Source organism: Carlito syrichta, unplaced genomic scaffold (assembly GCF_000164805.1).
Source record: "Carlito syrichta isolate Samal-C Ts95f unplaced genomic scaffold, Tarsius_syrichta-2.0.1 Scaffold312194, whole genome shotgun sequence".
Classification (NCBI taxonomy): domain Eukaryota; kingdom Metazoa; phylum Chordata; class Mammalia; order Primates; family Tarsiidae; genus Carlito; species Carlito syrichta.
In genome coordinates, this window is record NW_007256290.1 from 150,488 (window position 1) to 176,015 (window position 25,528).

Consider the following 25,528-nt stretch of genomic DNA (forward strand, 5'->3'; position numbering starts at 1 on the left):
ACAAAAACATGCAACAGCAATAATGAATACCACTCAATAAGACAATGCCACATGTCGACAGAAACACAGCTGTGAGACATGGTGAGTGGATACACCAAGGTTATGAAACCCTACCAAGTTGTTTGTACAGTTCTGCCAATGTAAGCACATGGTGGCAAGTTTGCAAACTCACAAACTTAATTGTCAGACCTATATACTGGCTTCTAAGGAGACTAGAGTCTAAGAATTCCCTAAATAGCTCCAAAACAGCATGAGTTGACCTCACTAGAAGGCAGAGTGTGGATTTTGGAGTTCCCAGTTGTTCTAGAAAACATAGTTAACTGCTAGTCACTTCTGCCCCAGGTAGCAAGGCTCATGGGCCAAAGGACAGAATGGAAAGCAGGTACCAAAGTGAGCAACTTTTAGTGAAAGCCAACATATAACCCACAAGATTGGGTCTCCCCGAGAAGGACTGAACACCAACGGCTGAACTTATCTAGTTTCCACAACCTCCAGACATGATCAGGCCTAGGGGATCAAATGTGGGTAGGCATGTTTTGGGGTGTTTTTTTTGAGTTGGAGTCTCACTCTGTCGCCCAGACTGGAGTACAGTGGCCGCTCCTGCCCACCGCAGCCTCGACCTGCTGGCTCCAGTGATCCTTCCGCCTCAGCCTTCCGAGTAGCCGGAATTACAGGAACGCGCTACCACGCCCGGCTGATTTTTTGATTTATTGTAGAGATGAGGTCTCGCTGCCCAGGCGGGCCTTGAACCCGCGGGCTCAGGCAATCCACTCACCTCAGCCTCCCAAAGGCGCGGGATTACAGGCTGAGCCACCGAGCCCGACAGTAGGCACCTTTTGTCTACCTTAAATCCATAAGGCTCTCCATCTCCTGAGTTCTCAAAGGCCTGTGACCGGAGCACATGCTTGTCAGGAACATGAATTTATGTGAGATAACTGCATGAAGGAGTTTCTATGTGAGGGAGAGTGCAGGAAAGCTCCAGGGTATTTCACTGCAGTGTACACCATATTGCCAGCAACCCTCTGGCTGGACCAATAATCTGGTCTGACCATAATGCCTTGGGAGTGGGTCTTGGGCCTACCATCTCCAGGAGCACCTATCCATGGGGCAATTAAGTCCCTATCAATGCTAGGGGCTTGTCTCAGCAAGAACACCTGTCAGGAACTGGGGAGGTGAGTGGGGAAGTCAGAGAATACAGATAGGGACCCTTCACTACACTGTTTGTTAGATGCTTCACATCTTCCCTGGCCACCTGTACAATGAGCTAGATGGTACCCCTCTTAAGCCTATGAAAAATAGGATAACTTGATAGTTCAGAGCCAGGCTCTAAATCATTTCCATATGGACTTAGGCAAGGTACTTACACTATCAGTGCCTCAGTTTCCACATCTGTAAAAAGGTAACAGAAGCCGTATCTATCCCCTTAGGGTTAATAAGAGAATTAAACACCCTTGCTTGCATGAGTACCTGGCACATGATAAGCTTTATGGAAGTGTTAGCTATGCTCTTAGGCCAGCTGTGAGAGAGCTGAGCCCTAAAATGATAAAACCTTCCTAAGCACCATCTCCTCCCCACCCCTGGCCTGGCAGGTGGTGAAGCAGGAAATCCCGTGGAAAAAGGGAGAAACACTGGCTGTAGGAGTGGGTTGATTGTGGGTCCCAGGAAGGTGCAGACTCCTCCGTGGCACCCTCAACGCCCAGCTACACCTAACGTGGCCGCGGCACGCAGCAGGTGCACAGGAAACACTAAGCAGAAAGAAAAGTACCATTTAGCTCCGCCCCACACCCCGGGGGCGGGACTGTAGAGGAGCCCGGAGGGGAAGGAAGTTGGTGAAGGCCCCCGGAGTTGGGGTAGTGACCCGGGAAGCGGAATCGCCACCTTGGTCTAGAAACCAACCCCTCTCTAGACCCCCTTCCCCTTCTCTTCCAAAGACTCCAGGCCCAGAAGTCACTCGATCCCTGCGGCTCGCCACTTCCAGAAGCCCCTCGCGCCTTCCAGCCTGATGTCTGGCGTCAAGTTATGGTGAGTGGGTAGCGGGGCGTCGACCCTCAGCCTCCGACGTTCACACACCGAGCGCCCCGCAGACATGCCTCTGCGATCCGGGACGGTGGGGACCCGAAGGGAGGCTGGGGACGGTGGTGCCGGCGCTGAGTCAAGGGAATGGGGGGAGCAGAGCGGACGTGACCAGCTAGTGGGCGGGACCCCTCTCTCAGGCTCTACGGTGCCCCCGCCAGCGTGGTGGACATCGAGGAATTGGAGAACCCGAAGGTCGTCGGCAAAGGTGGCTTCGGCACCGTGTTCCGGGCGCGACATAGGGCGTGGGGCCACGATGTGGCGGTCAAGATCGTGAACTCGTGAGTGAACCCTGCGCGGGCCAGCCGGGAACCGGCCGAGGAGGCGGAGCCGCTTTGCTCCGGGGCCTGAATAGGGAAGGGAGTGGTCTTCCCAGGACCCGCGTGCGACTCCGGCTCTCTCCTGGGGTGCAGGGAGGCGATATCCAGGGAGGTGAAGGCCATGGCAAGTCTGCGTAGCCAATACGTGCTGCACCTAATGGGAGTCGCCGAGAACCTGGAGTGGGACGGCATGCCCAGGCCGGCTTTGGTGACTCACTTCATGGAGAACGGGTCCCTGGCGGGGATGCTGCAGCCCCAGTGTCCTCAGGCCTGGCCCCTCCGCTGCCGCCTGCTGCAGGAAGTGGTGCTCGGGATGTGTTACCTGCACAGCCAGAACCCCGTGCTCCTGCACCGGGACCTCAAGCCGTCCAACGTTCTGCTGGACTCAGATCTGCACGCCAAGGTCAGCCCATTCACACCCCTTGCAGCCTTGGGACAAGGCCCCGCCCCAGAGCTGGTCCGGCCCCGCCCACCGGACCCAGGACTTGTGGCAGCCCTGTTTATTGGATAAACTCAGTCCCTCCCTCTGGACACAGGCTGCTAGGGGTCAAAGTCCAGCCAGGAATTTTAGCCCATGCCATATCAGGTGATAGAGGCTCTGACCCTACCAGGCCCTCCAAAGGTCCATGGCTGGCCTAGCCCGGGAGACTCAGACCTTGACCCAGAGCCACCCACGGATCACCTAGATCTCCCATCCAAGGGCCCCACTGACTCTACCCTCCCTCTCAACCTCCACACCCTCTTTTCAAAGCTGTGCTTGTACGTTCTGGAGGGGATGGAAGGTTCTGGAGGCTGCCTGGCCTCCTCCGTGCCCCCTATCTCCTCCTTCTTTCCTTCCTTCGCAGCTGGCAGATTTTGGCCTGTCCACATTTCAGGGAGGCTCACAGTCAGGGGCAGGGTCCAGGGAACCAGGAGGCACTCTGGCCTACTTGGCCCCAGAACTGTTTAGTAACGTAAACCAGAAGGCCTCCAAAGCCAGCGATGTCTACAGGTAAGTCATCCACCCCAAACACACACCCCAGATTCCTACACCTTTCTGGACCCTTTTAGGGGGTGATATATGGAAGAGGAGTCTTGCCAGTAGCCAAGCCAGCCCTCAGCTTTGTGTTTCCTGCAGCTTCGGAATCCTAATGTGGACAGTACTAGCAGGAAGAGAAGCTGAAGGTAAGACTCTAGGCAGACTCTGGGCTCCTTAACCCCAAATGCCCTCTTCCCGAAAGGCTTCCCATTCCTGTTTACTTACTTAGACTGCCCTCCTGGCTCCTCACCACCCTCTCTTGGACTCCACTCCCTGACTCTTTCCATGATGGAGCAAGTGATCCCCCATACCCTGAGTGCCTTCTCATCTCATCCCCTACCCCCACCCCAGTGGAGAAGGCCCAGACATCACTGGTGCGTACCGCCGTATGTGAGAGGGAGATCCGGCCACCAACGCCTGACCTGATCCGATCCGCGCCTGAGACTCCTGGCTTGAAAGAACTGTCAGAGTTAATGAAGTGCTGCTGGCTCCATGAGCCTAAGAAGAGGCCCTCCTTCAAGGGTGAGCTAACCATCTAGCCAGCAGCTGGGGTAGGCTCGGATCTGACAGCAGGTTTTTCCTAGGGAAAGAAATTTTGCATGCCTGCAACCCACTCTGCTGTTCCTCCAGAATGCCAAACAAAAACCTGTGAAGCCTTCTCTCTGGTGGAGGACAAGATAGATGCCGCTGTCTCCATGGTAAGCACCCAGCATTCCCCACCCCACTCCAGGGGCTGGTCAGCACAATACAACATGGCAAAATATGACCACCTGGCCGTGCCATGACTCCCCACTGACCACTGTTTTTTGCGCCTTGACCCTCATCCCCACCTTCCCCATCCCACCCCACCCCACCCCACCCCACCCCTGAGTTCCCAGGCAACACATTATGGACCAAGACATGGCTCTCCCAATTCTTGTCCAGCAAGCTCCTCCTGTCCCCACAGGTAAAGAAGTTTCTCTCTGAGCACAGGAGCAGCAACAGGAGATTGTCTACCCCAGAGTCAAGCCAAAGAGGAACAGAAGTGGATGGTTTTTGGGGAATAACAAGAAGCCGGTGCTCTTTCAATGATCCCATGCTTCATGAGCAGCTAAAAAACCTGACTCTGAAGGAGTCCCCCAGCTCTGTCCCTGAAAAATGCCCAAGTCGGAGCAGGGCACAGGAGGAGCAGGTTCAGCATGCCAGGACAGCAGGGATAGCTTCAGATTCAGTGGCCCAACCTCCCCAAACTCCAGAGACCTCAACTTTCAGAAACCAGATGCCCAGCTCCACTTTGACCGGGACGCCAGGTTATGGACCCCAAGGGAATCCGGTAAGACACTGGTAGGATCAAGAGATGTACTAGAACTCCTGTGAGTCCTGTCCCCGTGCCAGGAAAAATTTGGGGCTGAGAGGATATGCAGTGGGACACCCAGGTGTAGGCCAGGCCTGAGAGCTCCATGTTGCATTCCATGTTGTTTCCAGGAGGCTGAGGGACATGGCACGAACTGGTCCTCCTGGGGCCCAGAACCAAATCCAAACGCAGGTACCCACTCTCCACCCCTTTCTTTTCCTTCTCGATTCTTCCACTGGCTTTTCCCTCAAGACCTACATATAGATTCTGGGTACCTTGTTGAGGGCGTGGGTGGGGGGTTGGGGAGAAGACGACCTAATCCAAGCTTCTTGTTTAATAAATGAAAACAACTGACACCCTTTGAGAAAGAATCTCTCTGAGGTTACACAACAAAGCTTGCATTTATCCCTGGCTTTTCTAACTTTCCCCAGCTCTAGGTCTGTGAGCTCCCTAAGTCTCTTTGTTGTTATGGCAGTCTGGGGACCTCCCAGCAAAAAGGGTCCCAAATGGCAGTTGCCACTTCCCTTTAGCTTCTGCAAACCCATTTCTGGAGAGGCAGCCTGAAGAGGAAAGCACAGGGCACACGCCTTGATATAGCCACGACCCTTCTTCTCTTTGTCTTTCTAATCACTAAACCTTCCCAACATCGTCACTATTTATTTTAAAGGGCCACCATCTCTTACCATATGGAACTGCTATGGAGTGCAGATTGGAAGCAACAACTACTTGACTGGCTTTCCCATGCAGGGTCCGGCACCCTCAGGCATGGGTAGAGGCTGGCAGCATCCCCACCAGTAGATTCAAAAGAAGGCTGCAAAGAACCTGAAGCCTGGAGTGGGCCACAGGGCCAGTATAATTATAGTGGGAATTAAGTCATTTCTAAGCTGCCTCCAGGGGTTGAGGAAGAGCACCAGCCCTTGTGACCCCTGACTTCCTTCGAGGGCAGTCCAGCCTGTGCCCAGACTGACTTTGTGATCTGCCCCCCAGGAGTCAATAAATGTGATGGAATGCAAGCCAAAGTCTGAGTTAAGCCAGGGGAGGAAGGGATTGGGATGGGGGCAGGAGTTAGTGGGGAGGCAGCTCTACCAAGGCAGGAAGTGGGGATACTGGGGGCTGGGAGTGGGCAACCGCCTGGCACACAAGGTCAAGGCCCAGCTGGTGGCAGCAGGAAGGAATCCCAGAAGCCTGACTCCCCAGACCATTCTAATATCAGGGTGGGAGCTTCCTCTAGAGCCTGGGACTGTGACCCCACCCTAAGCCTAAATTCTAGGGGTGGAGGCTGAGATCCCTTCTCTTTTGGTCTTCTAACTCCGCAGTGAGGCCCTGGGAAGGGACGGGGTGAGAATTCACCCTGGCCCTTCTCTGCCTCATAGACACCCCCGGGCTCTTAGAGATCAGCCCCCTTACTGCCACTTCCCCCCACCCCACATGCTCGCATGCACCCACGTCGCTTCCTAGAGAGTGGAAGCCCTTTTGATTCTCCGCTGGTCACAGGATAGAAAGTTGTGGCTCCACCAAGCAACACACAGACAGCCCCCTCCCACGAGCTGGACACCCAAGAGCATGGTCGGTTTGGACAGCCACAGCAGCTGCCAGCTGGGTGGAGAAGCAAGGGAATGAGTTCCCCCATCTGTGACGGAGATTCCAGTCTCCATGTGGCACTGGCACTGGGACCCACACCCTTCTCTACATCCTCGCCAGGCTTCAGCCCTCCCTCAGTCTCCCTCAGTCTCCCTCAGCCCTCCCTCAGTCTCCCTCAGCCCTCCCTCAGTCTCATGCATCCCCAAGTTCCACCCCCACGTTGACTCTTCCCATTAGGTCCATCCCACCCTTGGCCCTCCACATCTCTCCCACTGTCCAGATTCCCCTTCCTTGAGGAAGCCAAAGTTGGGGAGCGATGACGCTAGCAAAGACAATCCAAGTGGGGGAGGAGACCAGGGAGTCGGGCTCCCGCACGGGAAGGGGCCGGGCTGTCCCGTCGGGGAAGTGGGAGGGGGGCCGCGGCGCCGGGAGGGAAGCGCCTGTCGCCTGGGGCTCTGAGCCATAGCGTCGCAGCGAGCGTGGCTCCACCACCGGTCCCCCGGGCTCCCTCTCCGGGCCCAGCCGACTCGGCTGCGGCAGCGTCGCCGGCAGTGAGTTCAGGGGACAGGAGGAGGAACCCGGGACAATCCCGGTCCCCCGGCCATGAGGCTTTGTTAGGGCACCTCCACAGTGTGGGTTTGAGGGAGCAGGAGGGAAAGACTGGGGAGTCGCCTCACCGCCAGCTGGGAGCGGCCTGGGAGGCCGCAGGCAGGGTCTGAAAGGAGACGGGATTGCCACGAGCTTGGGGGTGCGGCGTGGAGCAGGTGAGGCAGCCCCCGTGGGGCCCGCCGGGTCGCAGGAGGTAACCCGGGGCTCGGGGTGGGGGAGACCATGGCCCGCCTCTTCAGCCCCCGGCCGCCCCCCAGCGAAGACCTCTTCTACGAGACCTACTACAGCCTGAGCCAGCAGTACCCGCTGCTACTGCTGCTGCTGGTGATCGTGCTCTGCGCGCTGGTGGCGCTGCTCGCCGTGGCCTGGGCCAGCGGCAGGGTGAGCAGGGCCTCGGGGCGGGCTTCCTCCTAGCCTTCCCTCTGCGGCGGGAGGGTCACTGCCTAGGGGGCATTTTCTGGGTTTGCGTTTGTGGAGTCTTCTTTCCTATGTGTTTTCTTTGCTGGGAGCCCAGAAAGAAGCGTTAAACCTTGCCACGAATTGCAGTGACCTTGGGCAAGTCACTCCACCCGGTCTGCATAGGGAGGTGGTCGAGTCCTGGGTGTTTCTCTTCTCTGTGAGGGAGTTCCAACACACTTTATGAGCTTTTGTGGTCTGCTGGTTCTACAATAAATCCGGGCTCAGTGGCTCAGCCTGTAATTCCGTGCCTTTGGGAGGCTGAGGTGAGTGGATTGCCTGAGCCCGCGGGTTCGAGACCCGCCTGGGCAGCGAGACCTCATCTCTACAATAAATCAAAAAATCAGCCAGGCGTGGTAGCACATGCCTGTAATTCCGGTTACTTGGAAGGCTGAGGCGGAAGGATCGCCAGAGCCCAGCAGGTCGAGGCTGCGGTGGCCGGAAGCGGCCACTGCACTCCAGTTTGGGCGACAGAGTGAGACTCCAACTCAAAAAAAAAAAAAAAAAATACAATAAATCCATTACGGGTTTTCCAACTTTCCAGAGGGGAAATTTTACCAGCCCCCCCCCCCAGGGGAATTTATTTCCTGGTTTTCTCTCCCTTTTAGGGGATGTGGGGCGGTTGCACCCAGAGTCTCTCAGAAGGCACCCTCCATCCCGCTCTCATTTAGTCCCCAGATAAACCTACTTCCAGTTCCTGTCTGGGGAGGAAGGGAGAGGGTCTTCAATTCCATTTCTGGACATTGCCTGCTCCGGGTTTTCTTTTGGCTCCTTGGAGGCAAGGTGGGAAAATCACGGGGCGCGGCCAGTCCTTGATGTCCCACTCGGAAGTCCGGGAAGAGGTGGGGTCAAAAGGCGGGGAAGGCGGTGGGACTTCCACACCGCAGCTGAGGCAGGTGGCGAGATCGCAACCTTCCACGGCAAGGGAGGTTAGGGGCGCTGCGGGTTCCGGCGCCCCCTGCCGTCCCAGCGCTGCTTCGCGCGTGGGCTCCGGGCTGGGAACCTCCTGGAGCAAAGTGCCAGATTTGGAGACATTCATTCCGATGTGCCGTTGTATGAGCTAGGATCTTTCACTTGCTTCAGGACCCCAGGCGGTGCCATGGTTCCCGTTGGACAGACGTGAAAGCTGAGGCTCAGAAAGATCATGGATTCACAAATAGCCAGTATGGGGTGGGAGCCCGGTCTTCTGGGTATGTGTTCCAGGCTCAGCCGCTGCAGCAGCATGCAAGTTAGAGAAGAGGTTGAACCATACGAGATCATTGACCCTAGATTAAAAACAACAATAGACAACTTCAAATGGTTCAACCTAAGATGAATAGCAAGCGGAGGGGCCTGGTCCCCTTTCCTTCTTGGGTTTGAGACACTTCTCAGAACTGGGCGGAGGAGCTGTCAGCCCTTCCTCTGTCTGGTTCTTTCCTTCTGTCCTTGGGCGAGCTCCCTAGGCTCCCCACCACAATTTTGCCTCACCATCCCCTCCCCACAGGAGCTAGTCTCAGACCCCAGCTTTCTGACCACTGTGCTGTGCGCGCTGGGCGGCTTCTCGCTGCTGCTGGGCCTCGCTTCCCGCGAGCAGCGACTGCAGCGCTGGACGCGCCCCCTGTCAGGCCTCGTGTGGGCCTCGCTACTCGCGTTAGGCCACGGCTTCCTGTTCACCGGGGGCGTGGTGAGCGCCTGGGACCAGGTGAGAGGGTCGGCAGGCGAGCGGGAAGTGGGCGGTGGGGAAGGGAGGGCCTGGCCTCGAACCCCCTTCAGGCCTTGAGCAGTGCAACGCAGACCTTCAGCTACCCGCGCCCCGTCCCCAGGTGTCCTTTTTTCTCTTCGTCATCTTCACCGTGTACGCCATGCTGCCCTTGGGCATGCGGGACGCCGCTGTCGCGGGCCTCGCCTCCTCGCTGTCGCACCTGCTGGTCCTCGGGCTGTACCTTGGGCGGCAGCCGGACTCGCGGCCTGCGCTGCTGCCGCAGGTGAGCACACAAGTAGCACGGGTTGCGCCCAGGGCGGGTTCTGCCACGCGCTTGGAGGCTCCTTGGGGCGCGGGGGCGGGGGTTGCTGAGTTGTGACTCCAAGGCAGGGCACAACGCTGGGCGCAGGGAGCAAACACAGATGGACCCCGACACCAGTGCGGTGCCATGCCTAACGATACCAGAAGAGGGTTCTAGTCCGCAGGGAAGGGAGTTGTGGTTTGCCCCCAGATTAGGGGCGTGGCGACTCGGAGAAGGTAAAATCGGAGCGTCACAATAGTTTTGTGCGACGGGAATGGGCGCGACGGGTAGGGAGGGTGGAGTGGTATTCCAGGCAGAGGAAACTGTACGTGCTAAGGTTTCTAGGCATAAGAGGTCGTGTTGGCACAGCAGCCAACTGTCTGGAGCGGGAAATGCAGGGGAGAGGAAACGCCCCCTACGGATCCCACTGTGTGACGCCAGAGGTCCTGCAATACTTGGGTCTCTAACTGTAGAGTCCGGCCTCCCCTAGCCGGTCTTGGAGACCAACTCCAGCTCCGTACTTAACCACTCCAACCCTACCCGGGACATGCGCCCTCTGAGGCCGGCATCCACCCACAGTTGGGAGCGAACGCGGTGCTGTTCCTGTGCGGGAACGTGGCGGGAGCTTATCACAAGGCGCTGATGGAGCGCGCGCTGCGCGCCACCTTCCGGGAGGCGCTCAGCTCCCTGCACTCACGCCGGCGGCTGGACACCGAGAAGAAGCACCAGGTCAGCCCCAGGCCTAGGAGGCGGGTCGGGACCAGTGCTGGGAAAGAGGAGTAGCTGAGGTTACATGACGGAGCTCTTTCCCTAGCTGAGGGACTTTGGGCAGGTCTCTTGACCTTCTGTTTCATTTTCTGCATAAAACGTGGCTATCGACCCGGTGGAGCGCAGTGACTTAACGCCTGTGGTCCCAGAGTTTTGGGAGGGACGAGATGGGAGGATCCCCTAAGACCAGGAGTTCGAGACCAGCCTGGGCAACATAGCGATACCCTGTCTTTGCCATTTTTTAGAAAATTGTTGGATGTGGTGGCATAACCTTGTAGTACCAGCTGTTGAGGAGGCTGAGGCAGGAGGATTCCTCGAGCCCAGGAACTCGAGGCTGTAGTGAGCCATGATCCTGCCATTGCACTCCAGCCTTGGCCACAGAGCAAGATCCCCACTCAAAAAAAAGTGTCAATTGCTTATCTTGGAAGGTTGTTGTGAGACTCAAACAAACCAAAGTTATGAAAGCAATTGAGAACGTTATGAACATTATTATATCATGTGAAGAACTCTAATTCAGGCACTGATACGGGGAGTTCAGTCCCTAAAGGTGATCAGTGTAGGATGGGGTCCTGGAGCCCTGCTGTATAAAGCTGGATGACCTGGGGGAGCATCCTGAAGGGACTGGTACAGGTGGGGTATCGTGTGGACTTTCGAGTGATTTGGGAGCTGGGGCTAATGGCTTGCGAGTGCAGAAGAGTTGGTGCTCATAGTGACCTCTTCCAGGAGCACCTTCTCTTGTCCATCCTTCCTGCCTACCTGGCCCAAGAGATGAAGGCAGAGATCATGGCACGACTGCAGGCTGGGCAGGGGTCACGACCAGAGAGTACCAACAACTTTCACAGCCTCTACGTCAAAAGGCACCAGGGAGTTAGGTATGAGGAAGGATGGCTGGAGGGAAGGGGCCTGTGGGCTGAGATTCTGATCCCACTGATGCAGTCTGCCCTGCGCAGTGTTCTGTATGCTGACATCGTGGGCTTCACACGGCTGGCCAGCGAGTGCTCCCCTAAGGAACTGGTGCTCATGCTCAACGAGCTCTTTGGCAAGTTCGACCAGATCGCTAAGGTCAGAGGGGACCTCCCTCCCCAGCCAGGAACCCTACAGTATCCCATCCTGGGAAGGCCCTTCCAAGGGAAAGTCCCATCTTATAAGATCCCAGTCCCACCTCAGAGCCCAGGCAGGCTCTTGGATGCTCTATGGAAGGAGGAAACCCTCTCAGATACTCCCAGTCATGAAGCTGCTCGCCACACACCTCAAACCTCTCAACATCTCCACAGATGTCCCAACCACAATGCCCCAAACATGCCCAGAGTCCCAACATACGTGTCTCTGGACACTACAAACAAATGTAAAGAGATTTTCTGATGCCCAAGTTTTGGGAGACCCTGCCAAGAGAATTTTCTGCCCTAAGCAACCTCAGCCTAGCAACCTGCTCAGGCGCCAGGGATTTCTCCAAGCAACTAATTATTGGATTTCCCCAACCTCTCAATCATGGGGCTACTTCCATATATCCAAATCTGGGTACACCCTACATATGCCAAAACTGGAAAGAGCCACAGACATCCAGCTCTTGGGAAACCCTTCTGAGAAAGAGCTCTGCACGGGAGACCTCAGTCAGCCCCAAATCAAGTTAAGGGAGTCCCTAGATCTGACCTAGACACTCCCAACCTCAGAAATCCTTCAGGAACACCACACTCGCCCCCACTTTTCCCAACTCCCTCCTACCCCTCTGGCCTCTAACCAGGTTCCTCTACACACCCACACACACACTCCCAGGAGCATGAATGCATGCGGATCAAGATCCTGGGGGACTGTTACTACTGTGTCTCAGGGCTGCCGCTCTCACTGCCAGACCACGCCATCAACTGTGTGCGCATGGGACTGGACATGTGCCGGGCCATCAGGTCAGCCCAGGGGGCGGGCAGAAGGGACGCCGAGAATGGATGTGGGAGGAAACTGGCGGACTGGTGGAAGTCCTCTTTGAAAGGAGGGGTGTGGCACAGGCAAGGCTGAAGGCAGGACTCAGACTGTCCCACACAACACTGTGCTCAGGAAACTGCGGGCAGCCACTGGTGTGGACATCAACATGCGTGTGGGTGTGCACTCGGGCAGCGTGCTCTGTGGAGTCATCGGGCTGCAAAAATGGCAGTACGATGTCTGGTCCCATGACGTCACACTGGCCAACCACATGGAGGCGGGCGGTGTACCAGGGTGAGACTTGGGGCCCCGGGGGACTACAGCAGGAAGCCAACCAGGCCTCCCACATGCTGCCACTCTTTTCCTAGTTCCCTAAGATGACTACAATCCTATGTGGGGCTTGGGGAGATTCTGGGGTGCAAGGAGGGGAACTGGGATGCACCTCCTATAACACAGGGCCTTTCTTGAAGTTAGACCTCCAGAGATGATCTTTGAAAGAAATGAGAGGTTTGGAGGTCTGCCCAACCGACTCCCCCTGCTCCCTTCTTTCAGGAGAGTGCACATCACAAGGGCTACCCTGGCCCTGCTGGCAGGGGCTTATGCTGTGGAGGATGCAGGCATGGAACACCGGGACCCGTACCTTCGGGAGCTAGGGGAGCCCACCTACCTGGTCATCGATCCCCGGGTAAAACCCCAGCCTGGACCCCTGGGCCAGCCTACATAAACCACCCCACAGCCAGCATGCTTGATCTCTTCCATGCCAGAGACTGAGTTCCAGGTCTTAGTGGCAGGGTGTGGAGGTGGGGAGACACAAGCCTCTAAGGGGGGGTAGGAAGAATTGGGGAAGTCTGTGCTCTTTACTCTCAGCCCTCATATGCTCCAGGCCGAGGAGGAGGACGAGAAGGGCGCTTCGGGAGGTTTGCTGTCCTCTCTTGAGGGCCCCAAGATGCGTCCATCACTGCTGATGACCCGCTACCTGGAGTCCTGGGGTGCAGCCAAGCCTTTTGCCCACCTAAGCCATGTAGACAGCCCTGTGTCCACCTCAACCCCTCTCCCGGTATGTGTACCTTTATTGTAAGTCCCAGGACTTAGGTAAACCCACCCCCATTGTCCTCAAGCCCCACTCCCAGCCTCCTCTGCACCCCCACCAGTGAGTCGCTTGATGATTCAGGATATCCTAAGGTCCTGAACTGTCTGCTTCCCCTTCCTTCCAGAGAACAAGCAAAAGATCACTGCCCTCCAGGCTCCCCTAAGATCCCCACAGACACCATGCCCATTGCTCTCCAGCCTCCACTTAGGAGAGACCCTTTCCCTGACACGACAAAGAAAGTAGACCTCTCTTCCTCCTGACTCTGATTCCAGTGCTGCACACCCATACCACCAGAAAATGGCTCTGTCTAACTCAAGTCCTGCAACTGCACCCTCTCTTCTTCAATCCCCTCAACTCTGGGGAGTGGCCTCAGCGAACACTGGCAGCAGTGGTTCCAGAGGGTACTTAACTCCATCTACATGGAGTAGGGGAGAGGTCAGAGGGTTAAGCTGGCAGGAGGAAGGGGAAGGAAGTATCCAAAGCCCAACTGTTTTGCAGAAGACCTCTGGGGTGGGGATGGAGGGGTGTGCGGAGCTTGTTATAAGTCCAGGAACTGTGAGATAATCTTGGGTGCAATTCTCATGGTAGGAATGCCTGCCAGAGCCCATGTCAGATCTCCTGCTGCTCTCCAAGGGTGTGCAGGTAGCAAGTATCAGGGTGGAGGAGCAGGACCCCCTGTTTGACAGTGTCTCCTGAGGCAGGATATCACTTGCCCAGAAATTGACTTCTCAGCTCCTGAAGGTCCAGGGATCAAATGGTAGAAATCCTGAGAATCACTTTGAGTGGAACTTTGAGTGGCGGGGCAGTGTTAGTGCCGGTATGTACCACTCACCCATTCGTTCCTTCCATATTTTCTGAACATCTGCTCCATGGCAGGTACTAGACTAGTTCTTAAGAAGACAGAAATGAATAAGATGTTTTTCCTGACTCCAAATAATTTACAAGTGTTGAGGGGTGGATAGGTAGTTTGAACAAAGTTAGTCCTAGACATAGATGCATAGATAGGCCTGTTAACTTAAAAATCACACAATTTATAAATTTGGAAAGGAGAGTTTTATTTCTTCTAAAAGATTACAGCCTGCAAGATGGCCATTCTGACAGGCTATGAAGCACAGCCTTCAGCAGAGACTTTAGCAGACACTCTGAGGACAGGAGGAGTAAGGCAGGAATTTAAATTGCCTAGATTGGCCAAATATATATATTCAACAGGATATAAGAGAATCTGTGAATATTCATGACAGGGGGCATGCACATGAATGATAAGCAAGCATGCACGTTACATGCCACCCATGTTCACTTTGAGGTGGAGACTTAGAATGTAAATGCATTATAATTAGGCCCTATACATCAAAAGGTGAAGCAGAGCCATGAAGTACACAGCCTCTGGAAACTGGCCATAACCAGTCCTTGTTCAGTGGTCTCTTATCAGGAGAAAGTCACTGAAACCAGTCTCTTGTCCAACCAAAGTTATAGTTATGGCTTGTGGAACAGGGACTGGGGGTCAGTTAGCTGTTGCCTGGGGAGGATGAGCTATAGTAGCTTATCTCGAGGCCAGTGCTTGTTTAGCAGCTAGAGAGAGAACAACCTGTAGCAGTTAGAACATAGTTTATTCTTTAAGTGTAGAGGTGCGTGACTTAACCCTGGTTTGCCATGGCCGTAGGTCTTGTTTATAATTTGATATCTTATTGCCACAAAGAGTCTATTTTGTCAGACTTGTGATCTGTATTTTAACATTAACGCTGGTCAGTTTTGTTGTGTCTAAACCACAAAAAGGAGAGGGTATAACAAGGTGTGTCATGGCTGAGAACTCAGTTTTAAGGTTTCTCTGGGGTCGATTGAGGACTTAGGGTTTTGTTTTTAGTTCTCAGGGCCATAGCTAGAGATATGACTATCTCTATCTCCCCCTCTCAAAACCAAATGCCAGGTTTGGGTTTGGGGATGATATGACCCTGTGACTCTGCTTCTTTCACATGAACCGAGGGGAGCAGGGACGAATGCTCACCATACTTCCTGTACTAGACAGTGACCCACAAAGCTTCGTTTTCTCTCTCTCGGCAGTTGCTTTATTTGCCTGCTCATTTTCATATTCTGCATACACTGTGCATTCCTTTTGGTGAAGAAGAGGATGTCTGTGATCAGGTTTATTACCCTTCCTCTTCCCCTTTCTTTCCCTTTCTTTGTTATCTGTTCAGCCTGACCTCAGAAAAGGCCAAAGAGGAGTCGAATCTTCTGCATTATCACTTCAACTTAAACCAACAAAAATTGTTTTGATATCCAAGGGTAATAGGAAAGTCCCTGCCTTTGGAATTTACGCAGTTGTAAGGGAAGGTGAGACACTTACCTATAGAAGATAAAGGATTGCTCAGCAAGTGATGGAAACTATGAGGAAATAAAGGGTATAAAGACCCTGGGGGGATCTAAAGAATCAGGAAGAACCTTTAAGGAGGAAATGGGGTTTGATCCCCCTTCAAGGGCAGGTGGCATTTTAGGAGAGAGAGACAGAGAGAGAGCCGTCATTCAGGGCGGGGGGAACAAACAAGGTCAAGGACATGTATAGAACATGCAATGGAGTTTATGGTCTCCCTCGCTGCAGAGGCAGACTCACCATTCTCTTCTGCTCCTCAATGTGCTCTCCCAACAGGAGAAGGCCCTGGCCTCCTTCAGCCCCCAGTGGAGCCTGGACCGGTAAGGAGGCCTGAGTGTCTTTGACAGTGAGGCTGTCTGGGTGGCTCACCTCCACCCTCCCTGGGGCAGAGTGGAGGGTGCTCCTGCCTTGCCCAGATGCTTTTGATAGTCTCTGTGGTGACAGGCTTGGCTCTCACTGTGCAGGAGCCGTACCCCCCGGGGACTAGATGATGAGCTGGACACTGGGGATGCCAAGTTCTTCCAGGTCATTGAGCAGCTCAACTCTCAGAAGTACGAAAAACAAAGAGGGCTGGGAGGGTCAGAGGCCTCAAGGTCATATGGTAGAGGAGGGATGGTGCTCCCTAAGGACCTGGAGGGAAGACTTACCTGACCATCCCCTGCCACCTTCTCTCTGCTCCGCCCTACCCTTTCCTCTCTGGTGAGAATGCCCCCCACCTCCCACCAGACAGTGGAAGCAGTCAAAGGACTTCAACCCACTGACACTGTACTTCAGAGAAAAGGAGATGGAGAAAGAGGTGAGCTGAGGGATGGGTGGCACCAAAGGATTTCTCAACTTTAATCCCTTGGCCCTGAGGAGTGGTCAGCCCTTGTGTCCTTGCCTCACCTCCCCAGGTCTGCTCAGTTTGTGATCCTGGGGATGAGGAGCTTGTGCCTCTCTCTCAAGGAAAGTCACCCTGTAGATTGAGTTACTGGGTGATAGGGGGAGGAGGAGGGTACATAGCTCCTTGGAGAACTGGTAGGGGCTACATGGAACTGAACTAGAGGGTGGGGCAATGAGCCTGGGAAACTCATCCCTTGCCTGGAAGTGACACCTTCAAGGTGGTGGGCAGTTCTGGTGCCCTGCCTCCACTCCCAGCACCCTCCTCCCCTTTCCAGTATCGACTTTCTGCGCTCCCTGCCTTCAAATACTATGAAGCCTGCACCTTCCTGATTTTTCTCTCCAACTTCATCATTCAGATGCTGGTGACAAACAGGTGAGAGAGCCCCGGGCAAGGGAAGCCCTGGCCCTCATACACTGATCCCCTTGACCCACATTTTCTTCCTTCACCCCCTTCCCTTAGCCTCAGGCACTTACCCACAGAGGAAACGCATGTTCTGGGGGACCAGTGATAATCACAGCCCTCATCTTAATAGTGTACATCCTGTGGACTTTCTACATGACCCGAACGTTTTCATATGCAAGTCTCTTTTGGTGCTAATGACATCCCCATGAAGGAGGTTTTTTTCCTATTGAGAATCCAAATGTCACAGCTAAGGAGTGAGCTTAGAAAGTAGGTTCTCATTTCTAGCCCACTGCTAGGAGGAGTGAAGACTTGTTCAAAACTCAGCCTGGTTAAAGAGCTTTGGCCTAAAGACCCAGAGAGTGGCCTGCCACAGCCTTGGCCATCCTTGTGATCCTCCACCTTCTACCTTATTGGTCCCTGTTCCACCCCAACACTGCCGTAGATCCTTAAGCTTTCCCAGATCATCAGCACGTAATGTCTTTTATCAGCCTGGATCACTGGCAGCTGATCAGGACCTCTATGACCTCGCCCCCCATCTCCCACTCAGCTTACACAGCATCTGCACAGCACACAGGAAGACTATTTTTTTCTAACCCTTCATGGCCTCACTCTTCTTTCCCCTAGGCCCCCAGCTCTGGCCATCACCTATAGCATCACCTTCCTCCTCTTCTTCCTTCTTCTCTTCGTCTGCTTCTCAGAGGACCTGATGGTGAGGTGGGCTGGGGGGCAGAAGTGGCAAGTTGGTGCCCTGGCCATGGCCTGGCCTGAAGAAGGTGCCCCAGCCCTATGGCTAAGATACCCATATTCCCTCCACAGAAGTGTGTCCTGAAAGGTCCCAGGATGCTGCACTGGCTGCCTGCACTGTCTGGCCTGGTGGCCACACGACCAGGACTGCGAATAGCCCTGGGCACCGCCACTATCCTCCTTGTCTTTGCCATGGCCATTGCCAGCCTGGTGAGGGCAGCGGGGACCCTACCCACTCCCATCAGGGCATGCTGGACCTTCCAGAGACTGAAAGGGAACCCCTGGATTTGGGCGGGCAGCTGGACTAACCCGGGGGATGTTGGAAATGATGTACAAGTAGAAGAAAAAAATTACAGTCACACCCAACCTGGGCATAATTGTTGTTAATAACATTTTGGTGGACATCTTTCCTATATTTTTTCTATGTAGGCAGATGTTTATTACTTAGCTCACTTGGTTGATTTTTCAGAACTTAGAATCATTCCTAGAATTCTATCCCTGGAAGGCACTTAGGAATCATCCCCCAGCCAAGTTACAGAAGAGGAAGCTAAGGCCCAGACAGGTTAAGTAGCTGGCAAGAGCTCACACAATGGATCCATGTTAGACCACTACTCTTGATGCCCTCCTGCAATCCCTCCCCCATCGAGGACTTCAATGTTGATGCTCCCCCATTAACCAGAAATAGCACAATCCGCCCCCTTGAACAAGTCTGTCCTTGACACATCCCTGGATTAGCCAAAACCTGGCTCCAGCCACATTATGCCCAAGGAGATGCCTGCCCCTTCAGCTCCTCATCTCCTCTGCAGTTCGTCTTACCAGCATCATCCGACTGCCCTTTCCGGGCTTTCAATGTGTCCTCCGTGACTTTCAACCTCTCCTGGGAGCTCCCTGGGTCGTTGCCTCTCATCAGTGTCCCAGTGAGTGTTCCCACACAGCCCTGAAATCTCCCTCTCCAGACTCTTCCTGAGCCCAGCCCACTCCTGCTTCAATCTCCCTCCTTAGCTGAAGAACACTCCATCTTGTGGATTGGAACCGATGTAAATCACACCCAGTGTGTGTTTGTATATATGATTGGACCCAGGCCTGGGAGGGACGGGACAGGACCTCTTGGGTGTTCTCCCACTCTGCCAGTGGGACATGCCCACTCATGACCACCTTGCCTGGCCCTGCAGTACTCCATGCACTGCTGCGTGCTGGGTTTCCTGTCCTGCTCCCTTTTTCTGCACATGAGCTTCGAGTTGAAGCTGCTGCTGCTACTGCTGTGGCTGATGGCCTCCTGTTCCCTCTTCCTGCACTCTCATGCCTGGCTGTCCGACTGCCTCATTGCCTACCTCTATCTGGACCCCTTGGACTCCAGGTGTGCGCAGCTGCTGGACCAAGGTGCCTGGGCCATCTGGGATGGGGATGAGATGGGACACAGCAGAGCCATCCTCGACTCTCTGGCCTGAACCACTCATAGGGCAAAGTGGGAGGGAGACTGAGGCTTACATGGGCACTGGGAGCAGGGAAGGGTGGAGGGATGGAGCAAAGGGTAACACTGATCCATGACCTCCTCAGGCCAGGAGTACTGAAGGATCCCAAACTGATGGGAGCTATCTCCTTCTTCATCTTTTTCTTCACCCTCCTTGTCCTGGCTCGGCAGGTATGTCACCCAGCTCAGCACTCCAGGGCCTCACTATGAGTGGTGAGGCTAGGTCACCATATTTGTGACTTGGTCTCTCTTGTCTCCAGGGTTGAGCCCAAGTGATGTGCCCATTCGAAGCTTCTAAGCTAGACTTCCTGATCCCTTTTTTCTCCTTCGCTCCCCAGGAGGAGTGCCCTCAAGCTCTTCCCATTCCTTCTTCCTCTTACCCCCAATCTTAAGAAAAAAAGTTTACAGCCAACTCTGTCCCCTCTAGTTTGAATCTACTTTCGAGGGTAGTATCTCTCCAAAGATTGTTGCACCTTAAGCCCTTTCTCTAAACTAGGGGTGGGGGGGCGGGTGATTTCAGGCATCATGGAGTGGGGCTTCTCCTGCATTCATGAACACTCAGGAGCTGGAACTTCCCCTGCACTGTGTCTTCCATTGGTGACCCTTCCCAGAATGAGTATTACTGCCGCCTGGACTTCCTGTGGAAGAAGAAGCTGAGGCAGGAGCGGGAGGAGACCGAGACAATGGAGAACCTGACTCGGCTGCTCTTGGAGAACGTGCTTCCTGCGCACGTGGCCCCCCAGTTCATTGGCCAGAACCGGCGCAATGAGGTGACTCCCGACCCCTGACTCCTGAGCCCCAGATGCCACAGCAACTAATTTTGGATGAAAGCCTTGGCCTGTGTCTTATCCTCTCTGAACTACCTCAGTGGGTTGGTGTCACCCACGCCTTTGTCCCTGTCAAGTGCCTCTGTTTACACAAGATCTCAGGCTCTGTCTTTGGTGAGCTTGGAATTTCTGCATTTCAAAATCTTACTTGGAAGGAGTGTCTTCTCTAGCTCACAACCACTCCATACCTTCCAGAAGCTTAGTCAGGGGCTGATGGGAGTTGTCTGGAGGATACAGTCCACCCGTCTCTCTAGACTGTGTTATCCAATATAGTAGCCATTAGCCATATATGGCCATTTAAATGTCAATTAATTAAAATAAGAAATTAATTTCCTGGCCAGGCACGGTGGCTCATGCCTATAATCCCAGCACCTTGGGAGGCCGAGGTAAGAGGATTGCCTGAGCCCATGGATTCGAGACCAGCCTGAGCAACTTGGCAAGATCTCATCTCTATAATAAATTTTTTTTAAAAATTAGTTGGGCTTGGTGGCACGTGCCTGTAGTTCCAGCTACTTGGAAGGCTGAGGCAAAAAGAACACCTGAGCCCAGCAGGTCGAAGCTGCCGTGGCCATGAGCATGCCACTGCACCCCAGCCTGGGTGACAGAGTGGGACTCTAACTAAAAAAAAAAAAAAAAAAAAATTAGCTTCTTTAGTTGCACTAGCCACATTTTAAGGGCTCAACACATGTGACTAATGGCCACACTATTGGACAGCATAGATAGAGAACATTTCCATCATTACAGAAATTTTTATCAGATAATGTTGCTCCAGATCCTCAAAACTCTTGCTATCATCAGGCCATCAGACAGTCACCCACATATTTGTACCACTATCATCCAGCCCTGTGGAAATGCTCCTGGCCTATATCAATGGATGTTTTTTGTTTGTTTGTTTGTTTGTTTGTTTGTTTTGTTTGAGTTGAGTTGGAGTCTCACTGCATTGCCCAGGCTGGAGTACAGTGACACGCTCCCGGCCACTGCAGCCTCGACCTGCTGGGCTCCGACGATCCTTCCACCTCAGCCTTACAAGTAGCCAGAACTACAGGCACACACTACCATGCCCAGCTAATTTTTGACTTATTGTAGAGACAAGGGCTCACCAATTTTCCCCAGGCTGGTCTTGAGCCTGAGCCCACGGGTTCAAGACTAACCTGGGATTATGGCCTAATGGATGTTAAAAGAAACAGCTCAGGGGTTATTTCACAGTCTTATGTTCCCACCACCTGCTCTCAGCTCTCAAGATGGGGAGTAGCTACACTTCTGGATTCTTCTCTCATAGACAAAGGGAATCTTGTGACGGATCCTGTTTCTCTCTTCATATTGGCTGCTAGAAAGCTCAGAGCCAGGACTAAAGCTTTTTAGGACTAACAAGGACTTCATGGCACCATTTTGTGAACCACCCCCAGATTCTATTTCATTTTTATCATCTTATTCTTATTTTTCTTTGTCCCTATAGTTTCTATTGATGCTTTTTTATCTTCTGAATTGTAGCTACCTTTGTAAACTGACTTGACTGACTTAACACCTTTCAGCAATAAGATAGGATATAAAACTCATTTCTGTTGACATGATCCCAGTTCTAGGAGTGACTCCTTTCACATTTTTGTGAGGTGATCCTGACCCCAAATCTCTGTATCTCCCAGAATCACATAAGACCCAGTCTTTGACTCCTGAGTCACATCCCTGGGATAACCTGGCCCTACATGTCTCCTCCTGCTCAATCCTTCTTAAACAAGGGGACTAGGAGTGTGGCCACAGGAGGAGGGCTCTGAGCAGACCTGGAAGGAAGAGGAATGTGCCGTGCACCCCCAACCTCAGTTTTGTCCTCCCAGGATCTCTACCACCAGTCCTACGAGTGTGTTTGTGTCCTCTTCGCCTCAGTCCCAGACTTTAAGGAGTTTTACTCTGAATCCAACATCAACCACGAAGGGCTAGAGTGTCTGCGGCTGCTCAACGAGATAATAGCCGATTTTGATGAGGTGACAACTCCAAGGCTCTCCCAGACCCTATGTCCTGGATTCTAGAATTGCCCACCAGTCCCTCCTTCCACTTTGCTTCCCAGGTCACGAGGCCAGTCCTCTCCTGACCAGCCCCGCTTATCCTTCTCTGATCCCCAAGCTCTACCCTTTCCAGCAGCTTTTCCTACTACCACTCATTCCTCCCTGCCACTATCCTCTCTTGCCCAGTCTGGTCCTTTAGCCTCCAGATACCTGGGGCTGGGCTTCAGGCAGAGGGGAGGTAGACAGCGAGAGAGACTGGGGACAGGCCTCCTGTCTATACAGCTGCTCTCCAAGCCCAAGTTCAGTGGAGTGGAGAAGATCAAAACCATCGGCAGCACCTACATGGCAGCCACAGGTTTAAACGCCACCTCTGGGCAGGATGCACAACAGGTATAGCAACCTTTCCTTACCTACCCACTTTCTCTGGGTTCCCACTAGCTGGCCCATAAGTGGAACTTATTCCTGTGCCCTCTTTTGCCTGTCCTCATGGGTGGGCCTATTGCCAGGATGCTGAGCGGAGCTGCAGCCATCTTGGCACCATGGTGGAATTTGCGGTGGCCCTGGGGTCTAAGCTGGATGTCATCAACAAGCACTCGTTCAACAACTTCCGTCTGCGTGTAGGTGAGTGCCTTCTTCTGCAGGGTAATCTGGCACCTCCTCACCTGCCCAAGCTTGCCCCTTTGTTAGTTGCTCCTCAGCTCATTCCTGGATTCCCTCTCCTGACTCACTCCCTGAGAGGAAGCATGAAGCTGCTAGGTCAGGAGCTGTGAGGCTCACTTTCCTCCTCCAACCTTAGAGAACCCGCTATCTCCTAAGTTCTCTAGGCCTGTCTCCCTTCCCCCCATTCCTTGAGCTCCCTCTACCTCTCTTCCCTCTCAAAGCCCCCCCCCCCATCAGGGTCTCTCATTACCATACCCCTTATCAGGATTGAACCATGGACCAGTAGTGGCTGGAGTGATTGGGGCCCAGAAGCCACAATATGACATTTGGGGCAACACAGTGAATGTGGCCAGCCGCATGGAGAGTACAGGAGTCCTTGGCAAGATCCAAGTGAGGCATTGGGGGTATGGGAGAAGGAGAGTAAGGATAGGGCCACCCCACCCTCCCTCACCTCCCTCCAATTGTAGGTGACTGAGGAAACAGCCCGGGCCCTACAGTCCCTGGGCTACACCTGCTACAGCCGAGGTGTCATCAAGGTCAAAGGCAAAGGGCAGCTCTGCACCTACTTTCTGAACACAGACTTGATACGAACTGGACCTCCCTCGGCCACTCTAGGCTGAGACACCACCCGCCTCTAAGATCCTTAATAAAGAGACTCTGGGATGTCTGGGGCCAATTTATGTCAGAAGCCGCTGATATACCTGAGTGTCATCTTCTCCTCATCCTTCATTAGGATGGGGTTTTTTCCCCAGGCCAAATGGAGTGTGTGTGTGTGTGTGTGTGTGTGTGTGTGTGTGTGTGTGTGTGTGTGTTGGAAGGGAGTGCTTTGTCACAAAAGCTCAGGAAGAGGACTTCCTCAACCTCCCTGCCAACCCAATTCCAGTATTTTGTAAACCTGGGAAGCATAAAGAATTCTGCTACATGACTCAACACAAGGAATTGTCCTTTCCTGCTCCCTGCCCACAAATATTGGAAGGACTCTCCAGAGAAATGTCATTTGACCTTTATTCATTCAACAAACACAAACTAGCACCCATGAATTGCTTAATGCAGAATGGGTGAGAGGCCTGGGAAATAATCTATTAGGTCCTTCTCAGTTTCTGCGGCTGTTCTCAAATTGTTCCACCACTCTTTCCAATAAGGACCTGCAGACGGTGTGGAGTTTTGTTCTCAGGTTCATCAGATGCTCCCTTGCTTCCTTCTGCATCCTTCTGCACAGATGTTGACATATGGGTCTTGAAGCATCATTGGGGCTCATTCTCACCAGCTCATATTTTGGGGTCCGTGGAAGTTATCTTGACATCCCAGGTTTTTTGCAGATCTCTCACATAGATTGTTGGTTTTGCTCTCCTAGTTGCTCTTTTATTTTTTTATGGGAAAGATCCAAAAGGTACACTGCTGCCATCTCCCTAAAATGTCAGCCTGAGCAGGGCCAAGGTTCTCTAGAACAACAGTCACCCCTGGGAAATAATGACTCATCTCTCTCACTTTTAGGAATTTTTGTTTCCCGGGGGTGTCCATGGCCAGAGAGGTCCCTCAGCCCCACCCTGTGCCAGGATGTGTGTGGGGTCTAGCAGATGTCAATGTGCAGAATGCTAGAGGATGAGATCTGAAAACTTGGTCAGGCCACCTTGTGAGATGGAAAAAAGGAAGGCAGTTCCCCAGAGCATCTCCTGCTTAGAGGACAAAGATTACTGGCAGGAAGTTGGAGTCGTGATAGCAAGAATAGTTATCACAGGCTTCTAGGAAAATGTTTTAAGCCACTCTGTTTGCTCAGAAAGTCTCCTGAGTCACAGAGTCTGGACTGATAAGCCCACATGGGTGGTCTTCCTAGACAGACTCCCTTAGGAGTCTGTAGACAGGCCTGGTGGTGGAGGCTCACACTTGTAATCCCAGCACTTTGGGAGGCAGAGACGAGAGGAGTGCCTGAGCCCAGGGGTTCAAGACCAACCTGGGCAACCTGGCAAGACCTCGTCTCTACAATAAAGCAAAAAATTAGCCAGGCGCAGTGGCTCAAGCCTATAATCCCAGCCCTTTGGGAGGCCGAGGGGAGAGGATTGCCTGAGCTCAGGGGTTGAAGACCAGCCTAGGCAACTTGGGGAGACCTCATCTCTACAATAAATCAAAAAATAAGCTAGGCATGGTAGCATGCGCCTGTAGTTCCAGCTACTTGGAAGGTTGAGGCGGAAGGATCGCTTGAGCCCAGCAGGTCTATGCTGGGGTGGCTGTGAGCGTGCCACTGTACTCCGGCCTGGGCAACAGAGTGAGACTCAAACTCAAACAACAACAACAACAAATTAGCTGGGTGTAGGGGCAGGCACCTGTAATTCCAGCTACTTGGAAAGCTGAGGCAGAAAGAACCCCTGAGCCCAGCAGGTCAAGACTGCGGTGGCCACAAGCATGCCACTGCACTCTCCAGCCTGGGTGACAGATTGAGACTCCAACCCAAGAAAAAAAAAAGGAATCCATAGATTGTGTTTTTCTAAGTATGATCTGCAGAGCACCTACCTCAGAATCCCCTGGGGTGGGGGATAGAGAGGCTTCTATGTCTGTCTTTGTCTTCCTTCCACAATTGTCAATCATGAGAAGCTAAAGGATATGACTCTCAACTACTGAGAGGGACCTTATCAGGGCACTCCCAAGCACCCCAATACCCCCATAGCACACACGCCCCACTCACAGGGTTGACCCGATTTCAACTTCGGCTTTAATCGTAAAGCTGCCCACGGGAGTCAGGAGGGGGCACTCTCTCACTCGGCCTCCCTTGCCCCACCCGCACCTCCTCTTCCGCTGCACCCCAGCCCGCCACGCCCCTGCTCCTCCTCCGGGTACAGAATTGAGTCAGGCCAGCGTGGAGCATTCTGCCAGGAGGAGAGCGAGCGGACGTCCTTCCAGCGGGCCTCGTTCAGTTCGCTTCACTCCAGAGGGTTGTTGGCGGCGAGGCTCTCCGTGGGGCCGGGCTCGGGAGAGGGGAGGGCGCCTTTCGCCGTCTGGCCCAGGGTGCCCCCACGGCGGGCGCTGGACGCCTCGGA

General features: G+C 53.7%; 3 protein-coding genes across 3 annotated transcripts in view; 2 read left to right on the top strand and 1 right to left on the bottom strand.

Annotated features, from left to right (window-relative positions):
• Positions 1–2,002: 2,002 nt before the first annotated feature.
• On the top strand, positions 2,003–5,757 carry RIPK3 (receptor interacting serine/threonine kinase 3). Its single transcript, XM_008069706.2, has 10 exons — positions 2,003–2,022; positions 2,214–2,354; positions 2,487–2,796; positions 3,239–3,384; positions 3,511–3,557; positions 3,763–3,933; positions 4,042–4,109; positions 4,358–4,723; positions 4,876–4,936; positions 5,412–5,757. The coding sequence occupies exons 1-10, from the start codon at positions 2,003–2,005 to the stop codon at positions 5,540–5,542; spliced, it is 1,461 nt and encodes a 486-aa protein (XP_008067897.2). The 3' UTR covers positions 5,543–5,757.
• Positions 5,758–6,795: 1,038 nt separating this feature from the next.
• Positions 6,796–23,178, top strand: ADCY4 (adenylate cyclase 4). Its single transcript, XM_008069708.1, has 26 exons — positions 6,796–6,873; positions 7,128–7,315; positions 8,874–9,071; positions 9,193–9,354; positions 9,952–10,101; positions 10,864–11,012; positions 11,091–11,202; positions 11,914–12,041; positions 12,190–12,348; positions 12,607–12,739; positions 12,938–13,111; positions 15,786–15,829; positions 15,974–16,060; positions 16,236–16,305; positions 16,667–16,764; positions 17,419–17,503; positions 17,611–17,748; positions 18,345–18,455; positions 18,711–18,895; positions 19,096–19,180; positions 19,621–19,779; positions 21,669–21,815; positions 22,119–22,226; positions 22,343–22,457; positions 22,762–22,886; positions 22,964–23,178. The coding sequence occupies exons 2-26, from the start codon at positions 7,157–7,159 to the stop codon at positions 23,114–23,116; spliced, it is 3,234 nt and encodes a 1,077-aa protein (XP_008067899.1). The 5' UTR covers positions 6,796–6,873; positions 7,128–7,156; the 3' UTR covers positions 23,117–23,178.
• Positions 23,179–25,246: 2,068 nt separating this feature from the next.
• LTB4R (leukotriene B4 receptor) overlaps positions 25,247–25,528 on the bottom strand; it is a 4,948-nt gene continuing 4,666 nt past the window's right edge. The window contains 1 exon segment of the mRNA XM_021718416.1: positions 25,247–25,528. This exon segment is cut by the window's right edge and continues 20 nt beyond it. Within this exon segment, the coding sequence (XP_021574091.1) occupies positions 25,247–25,528 (282 nt within the window).